This window comes from Genypterus blacodes, unplaced genomic scaffold (assembly GCF_046128005.1).
Source record: "Genypterus blacodes isolate CSIRO-AG114 ecotype Tasmania unplaced genomic scaffold, CSIRO-AGI_Gbla_v1 ptg000043l_1, whole genome shotgun sequence".
NCBI classification, from domain to species: Eukaryota; Metazoa; Chordata; class Actinopteri; order Ophidiiformes; family Ophidiidae; genus Genypterus; species Genypterus blacodes.
This window is the reverse complement of record NW_027466856.1, coordinates 471,189-478,742: the sequence shown is the minus strand read 5'-3', so window position 1 is coordinate 478,742 and position 7,554 is coordinate 471,189. Positions and strand designations below refer to the sequence as shown.

Genomic DNA, 7,554 nt, shown 5'->3' with positions numbered 1-7,554 from the left:
TGTTGTACCATGGACTCAAACGAGGCTTCGTCTGTGCATAATCATGAGATGGAGCCGCACGCTGCCGCTCAGGTTGAAACTCAACCTTTCACTGCAGAGAGGAGAATGCCAGAGTTGTCACTAACGTTGGATATCATCGCTCCGGGCAGGAAAAGAGCGTCTCTCCTCCGCATGTGTGTGTTTCTCTCTCTCTCTCTCGCTTTTTTTTTTTTTTAGGCGTCAGACGTTGCTCTTCCTTCGGGGCGGTAATGGCATTCTCCATGACAACGGCGGTGTGACATGGCTGTGCCCTTGAGGGCCGGGCGCCCCCTCTGGGGAGGAGCGCTGTGGAAACACGACAGGGTCAAAGGTCGCCTCCCATCATCCACCAGCAGAAGCCCCAGCCAACTCTCTCTCCCCCCCCCCCCCCACCCCCTTCTTTCTCTCACTCTTCAGGTGGAGCGAGAGAGAGTGAGAGAGAGTCTTGAAGGGAGCCCACTCAGTCCAGGCCTGGCAACCAAGGCTCCGTAGCCACGGGCAGTTCTGGCTGGGTCTCTACCTCGCACAGCTCCTCGCCGTTCCTCCAAGACCGCGGCTGGATCGATACGTATAGTAGTGTGGTTTCTTTTGGCACCCAAGTATAGCTGTGCAGCATCGCCCCAGGGTGCCGCTCCGTTAAAGACATAACAGCGAGCACATGTGAGCAAAGTGGACTCGGGTTTACTCGGGAAGGTGTTGAGATGTTTGGCATACAACTCATGAAGCTTCCGACTGGGTTTTTCTTTCCCGTTTTGTTTGCTGAAAATTCTCGTCATGTCCGTGTTAAATATTGCATGGAGGCTTTTTTTAACGCGGTGAAAAGAATCCTTGAAATGCGACGGAGATCCCCAGACAGATACTGCAGCCTTCAGCGAACGTCTGACAAAACTTAACATCCGTTTAATATCATGCTTCACATTGTTTAAAACAAATTTCATCACAGGGAGGCTGAGTGCATTAAAATGTTTTTATTAGTGCAGCTTTTACAATTATGAGTCATTTGTTACTTTGATAACTCACAGCGAGAGAAATGTTCTTCTCTTTTCAGATAACAGCGCTCTGCTGCCACCTGCTGACCACACGGCAAATCACTCTGACACAGAGCTGGAGGAATGTGACATCTGCTGTCTTTTGCGTTGGATGAACTCTCATCTCGACATCGCTTCCATCTTGGCACAACTTCACATAACTTTAAAAGCAAATAAGGAAAAGAGGAACGCTCATCCTGTACATTTGGCCTTCTCACAAACAAAATATTTATATTAAATCTTTGAAAATTAAGCAAATAATGAAATTAGACATCAAGAGTTTATAAACCCAGAGTCCACTTGAAAAACATTCAGTATCAAATGCGTCCAGCTTGTCAACATCTCCAGTAAAAGCAAAGCAGCTGCTCCCTCTCCTCGGGAATCAAACCCCTGACCTTTAGGTTCAAGTCCTCTGGGCCTCCTCGCCCCAACTCAGAAGGTGTGTGAGGAAGCTCTTCAGGCACCTGAGGAAGAGGAGGAGAGCATGTGTGTGTGTTTACATCAAATCCCTCTTGAGAACGGGCGAGGAGCAGCTCGGGCGAGGAAGACAAGCTCACTCACCGTACTGGTATGTGGACCTGGGGGCCTGAGGACCCGCTTGCTTCTGGACACGGGACCTCTGGACGGCCAGCGCCACCGCCTGAGCGAAACGGGACGCCAGCGCGTTGGGCTTTTCTCTCGGCTTTGTGAAGGTGGAGCACTGTGGAGCGGGCGAGGCCAGGTCGCTCTGTCCAGTTGATGTAGGACTTTGTGAAGAAGAAGAAGAAGAAGAAGAAGTGGTAGGACTATCTCTGTCCACTTCCGAACCCATGTCTTCATTAAAACTGATGGGTGGAGGAGGAGGAGGGAAACTGTCCTCTTCTTCTTCTTCCACCGTTTTCTCATTTGTGGATGAACCAGTTTGGTCCAGCTCCTCTGTGTTGGACTCTTCATCGCCGGCAGGTTCTTCATCACTGCAGTCTGAAAGTAGCAACTTGTCTTCAACCTCAGCTTCCTCCTCTTCTTCAGGTGTTTCGAGGCCGACATCGACTCCAGAGAGATGTGAGTGTTGTCTGTCTGGACTGTCCGGGGCGGGAGGAGGCGAAGGAGAAGTGGGGCCGTAGGAGTCTGGAATCCCTGGAGAACCATGCAGAGGAATATCAGTCTGTGATTCGTCTGGGGAATGCCGAACCTCTTGAAGATCCATTTCAGGGTTCCTGGCTTCGGAATTCTCTGCCTCTGCTTTCCCGGTCATGGCTTCAGCTCCATCAGTCGGGTCATTTGCCACCGATATCAGCTGTCGCCCTGCAAGAGCCATCTCGACTTCTTCCTGGTGGGAATTCCGTTTCTTCGAAGGAACCACAGTGAAGGTGGTCAGCCCCTCCCGCTGCACAGGCTCCTCCCTCTCTTCCTCAGCAGAGGGGTGACACTCCAGCACCGAGTCAAACTGTGCACATAAACCGCCGTCATCCTGACACTTCTGAGCCGGCAGGTCTGGGTTAGACTTCGGGAAGGCGGCCGAGCACTTCAAACGCTTGACCGAGGTACCTTGGGACAGGGAGGAGGTCAGGATCCTGGCCAGGGCCAGGCGGGCGTCCGACGAAGCTTCGTCTTCATCGTCGGGCAGACGCGGGGCCGTCGCCTCACGCAGACGAGCCACAAGCGACACTGAGGAAGAGGAGGGTGAATGAGGCTCTGATGGCTGCGGTGAAGAAGTTGATGGTGATGAAGACGACGATGATGAAGATGAATGAGTCCGCCTCTGTAAAACTTTTGCTCTCAGATCCTCCTGACCAGAGAAGCAGTCTACAGAGAATCAAATGAGTCACGTGCAAAGATTATTTATTAATTCATTATTATTTCATGCAGCAAAACAAAATAAATAAAAAAGTGTGGATAACCTAAAAATATTGATCATTTATCTTCTTTACAATATTCAAACTCCCACAATAAAATATTTAAGTTAAATGAAGTATTTGTAATTTATTTTGAGAAAACACTGATTAATAAAACCACACACACACACACACACACACACACACACACACACACACACACACACACACACACACACACACACACACACACACACACACACACACACACACACACACACACACACACACACACACACACACACACACACACACACACACACACACACACACACACACACACACACACACACACACACACACACACACCAAACAAAAAGGGACAAAATGTCACAGATTTATAAAATAGAGTGAATCCGTCAAATAGACAGAGTGAGAGAACAGGAGAGACAGAAGGGGCATCCGCAAGAAACGGGGAGGAGGAAGAGGAGGCCGCCGCAGGAGGAAGAGGAGGGGCCGTGAAGAGGAGGAGTGGGGGGGTGGAGAGGAGAGTAAACCCAGAGACCCAGAGACCCCCGTCATGTCACACAGAGTCTGGAAGCAGGGAGAGAAAGCTGGGATTTAACCCCACGGAGCCGGAAGATCTTTAGCATTTTTATATAAATAACAAAAAAGAAAAAAAAGAATATTCATGCCTTTTCTTTATCTATGAAGGAAGTGAAATAAAGGCCAAAAATTGTAATTATCAAACTGCTAAATACTGGAAAATGGAACAATACAAGAAAAACACAAGTAAAAATGGGAAATCTTGTTATTTGTGCTTTAAAGTAGATGTGTTTAGGTGACAAATTAAACTTAATTCCATAAGAAATTAAAATCCCGAAAAATTTCTTTAGTGTCTTAAAATCTAAAAATGACGCCAAATCCAATCTGAGCAGCCCTCTGTCCAATCTAATGCCTGTGGAGGAGGACAGACAAGCTGCTGCAGAGCTCAGCAACTCCTGAGCGGGAGTTTGTTTTTGCGGCCAAGGACTGAGCCTAGACGCCGCCGCCGTGCTGAAGAAAGTGATGAGCTTCCTCCTTATGTTCTAATGAAAGCATTGCGGCCTGGGCTGGGGGAAGCAGATCAGCCCGCTCATACTGGGAATGAACGCTCAGACAATGGAGGGATTTGACTGGTTTGTCCTCTGGGTCACTTTAATTGCTGTGAACACGGCTAAATTGTTCGGGATGATAAAGGCGCTGTGTTCCCGGTAGATTTCCCTGAAGGTTTCTCTGCTAAATCGCCGATTTGATGGGATTTGCTTTGACATTTAAATCTCGATGTGTCTCAATCTCTCTCGGCCTTCCACAAGCGACTGACGTGCCACGGATTTGGCAGACACCTCACTTTGATTCGCGCTCAAATACTGTAAAAGGTCAATTGGGATTAAACCGGCACCATCGCGCTCGATGCCATACAGTCTACGACCCGTACGGCCAAACAAAGGTGCAGTGTTTGTATCCAGGTAATCTGCCATCACGGAGGTCAGGCTTGTGATCAGTGAGGGTTTTACCTTGGACCTCTGCAAGCGGCAACGGCTCCTGGTGTGCGTTTGCGGAGGGCGGGAGCGGGGCCTTCCTCTTGGTCCTCTTCAGGGTCGATTCTGCAGAACTCTGTGGAGTGCGTAGACGGGACAACGTCATCATCTGGACATGTCATGACCCAACCAAGCTCACAAACTGTCCCACCCGTCTACCTACCTGTGGTCCCTGTAGATGGAAGCTGCCGAGGTGGTTGGGAAGGCTCTGGGCCGACCCCATAGGTGGCAGGGGAGCTCGCCTCTTCTTGGGCCCGTCTACGCCCGGGGAGTTGGGCGACTGGACGCCCAGAGGGTCCACGCCGCTGGCCGTTTGGTCGACGAGGCCTGGAGAAGACGGGGGGCTCTTTGCCACATCCTTCAGAGACAGAAATGGTAATGAGGTTAAGTGTCTTTTGATGGGGCTATGAAACTCGCTAGCTTCTCTGTTACACGGCGACTCACCATTTCCTGTTTCTGCTTCTTTCGCCTGAACAAACTGAGGAATCCCACGTTCTCCTTCTGTTTCTTCTCTTTCTTTGGCAGGTCGACGAATTCTACCAAGACATAGATCATAACCAGTATGGGAAAAGTATGTGAAGAAAGAAGCTGTGCGTGTGTGTGTGCGCGTGTGTGTCTGTGTGTTACCTTGTAGTGGCGGTGGGGGAATGAGCTCCACCGGTGCGTCGGCTGTTGGAGGCACAAAACAATGGCGTCATTTCGTTTACCAGTACCGATGAAGCAGACATCTTTGTTGACCTCAGCTGGTTCTTACCCGTTGCTTCTTTGGCAAACACTTCCCTCAGCCCGAGGTCATTCAGCGTCTTGGTCACGTCGAGCGGCTCTCTGGACTGCAAATCTCTCAGCAGCACCGTGGCCTCCAAGTTGAACTCGCACTTGTCGCACACGACGGGCAGCAGCGTGTGGAGGGGCACCCTGGGGTTCACCCGCACCACCGTCTTGTGCGACTTGTTGTAGTTGACCAGTAGCCGCACGGTGGCCTCGGGCATGTAGGGCCTCCTCACCTTCTCCTCCACTACTCGGGGCTTCAGCACCATCTTCTGGGCCTCAAGCGAGCCGACGGGAGAGTTGGGTTTAAAGCTGATGTTGTTCTTGTTGTGCGAGAGGAACTCCACCGTGTAGTCTGAGGGATTCAGGTGGTAACTGGCACACAGTGTCACCAGTAAGTCCATCACTGGTTTACTAAAGAGAGGAGGAGAAGGAATCAAACCTGGGACACACACCCGTCCACTTGTTACCTTGGTGAAAAAACAGCCCTAGCTCTCACCTTCCGGGCACTGTGGTGTTCTTCTCTAGACCCCCAGGAAGCACCACAGACAGGGTGTGGTCCCTCTCCATCGGGTTCTGCTGCTGCTCCTCCTCTATCGGATCTGTGGCGGCGACCGGCGTCAGGTGAGACTCCTGAGGGACGGAAACAGAGCTGGACATTATTAAAGTCCTGCAGCTTCTCGTCAGGACGTGAGAGAGAGTCAGGACGTGTGGAATGTCTCAGCGCTGCTCTACAACAGTTCAAGAATGAAGTCTGAAGGTCTGAAAGATGATTAAAGATTATATAAGACAATCTGGCTTTACAACTAAGGCATCAGAAATGGAACTCAGCCATCCTGATGCTTTGTTTGCTGTTTGTTGAGCAGAATTTCAGGATATTTTCTGTTGTCTTCTGGATTCTAGATCATCTCTAGCTTTAAGTGCCTGAATTCAAAGGAAGTCAAACTGCAAACATAACCCCCAGGGGGTTGAGTCCTGATCCAAGTTCGATTTAACGAGTTAATTAATGTCGTCTGTTGTTGGACTGACAGCGGTCCTGTCTAGTCTGTCCCCGGAGGACATGTAGGAAAGATAAAAGGCTTTCAAAAGAGCTCGTGGTTACCTAGGAACAAGTCTCCTCCTCACGCGCCACGAGCGATCAGCGGCGCGAGCGAAACGTCTCTGAGATTTACGCTCAAAAGCCCCAAATGTTACGCACACAGGCGAAGTTTACGCATTACGCAGACCTGCGACAAAGACACTTTGGTCCTCGCGGCTCTGTCCTCTCTCCGCTTCTCTGTCCTATGTCCTCTCCGTGTCTCCACCTCTCGCGTGTGTTAAGTTACTGAAGTTGACAGAAACTCTCTCGAGTTTGATTCAGGTCGACGCCCCTGTGTGTTTAAAGGCTACAGCTCAGCGGAGCCAATCACGCAGCTGTGCGTAACTGTCTATCACACACACACACACACGCATGCACACACACACACGCACGCACGCGCACACACAGGAACAAGCGAAACTACATTTCGTTAAAGCTAATGTAGTAGCTCAATGCTCTCTTAAGACAGATGTAAACAAAGTCTGAATTTACATTAAAAGTATTAATAACTTCAATTCCTCCAATTCCTTTTTGGTGTATTTCAAGAAAAAATCACTTCAAATACATCTTTTTCGTGTTGCTGACTTTAATTGATGTTATTGGAATGCACAAGTTCATGTATTTAAAGTAATTGACAGCATTGTCATACACACGCACACACACACACACACACACACACACACACACACACACACACACACACACACACACACACACACACACCACAGCAGATAGATAGATAAATAACAGTCACTAAGTCACAAAGGCTAAAAAGGGCGTCGGGTCCCTCTGCACATTTGACACCCAGCACGAAATGTACACACATGAAAATCAAACATGAACGTTAATCTAATCTTCACGCAGACACATATTCCATGAAGTAAACACACAGGCAGTAACCAGGCAGTAAGCTGAAGCCTGTTTCAGCCACGCTTCAGGCACTGAGGCCCTGTTCTAAATAAGCTTACAGCGTCTCTTTGAGTAAGAGGGATTAGAGCTTTTAAAGGGCCGACGCTCTAAATTCTCCCATGACTCCGCTTTATGAAAACACTCCAGGCTCAGCAGGTGTGTTTGTGTGTGTGTGTGTGTGTGTGAGTGTGTGTGTGTGTGTGCGTGCGTGTGTGTGTGTGTGTTGCAGTTTCACGCTTACCTGCAGCCACGACTTCGTCCCATTCTCATGCAACTCTCACCCTGTTGTTTAAAAGTGGCAGGAGGAGAGAATGAAGACACAGACAGGTTCTTTCTCATGTAATCCCCGTTTAACAGAC

General features: G+C 49.5%; 1 protein-coding gene across 2 annotated transcripts; it reads right to left on the bottom strand.

Moving 5' to 3' along the window:
* Nucleotides 1–977: 977 nt before the first annotated feature.
* Nucleotides 978–7,554, bottom strand: LOC142999289 (uncharacterized). 2 transcript variants are annotated; one of them, XM_076148765.1, is made up of 9 exons: nt 7,437–7,554; nt 5,708–5,841; nt 5,195–5,622; nt 5,068–5,109; nt 4,885–4,976; nt 4,604–4,798; nt 4,417–4,516; nt 1,608–2,831; nt 978–1,510 (listed from the first exon to the last, which is right to left on the bottom strand). In XM_076148765.1, exons 2-9 carry the CDS (start codon nt 5,776–5,778, stop codon nt 1,503–1,505), a joined length of 2,160 nt encoding a protein of 719 aa, XP_076004880.1. In that variant the 5' UTR covers nt 5,779–5,841; nt 7,437–7,554; the 3' UTR covers nt 978–1,502. The 2 variants fall into 2 exon arrangements, with proteins under 2 accessions (XP_076004880.1, XP_076004881.1); XM_076148766.1 differs by lacking the exon at nt 7,437–7,554 and adding an exon at nt 6,311–6,566.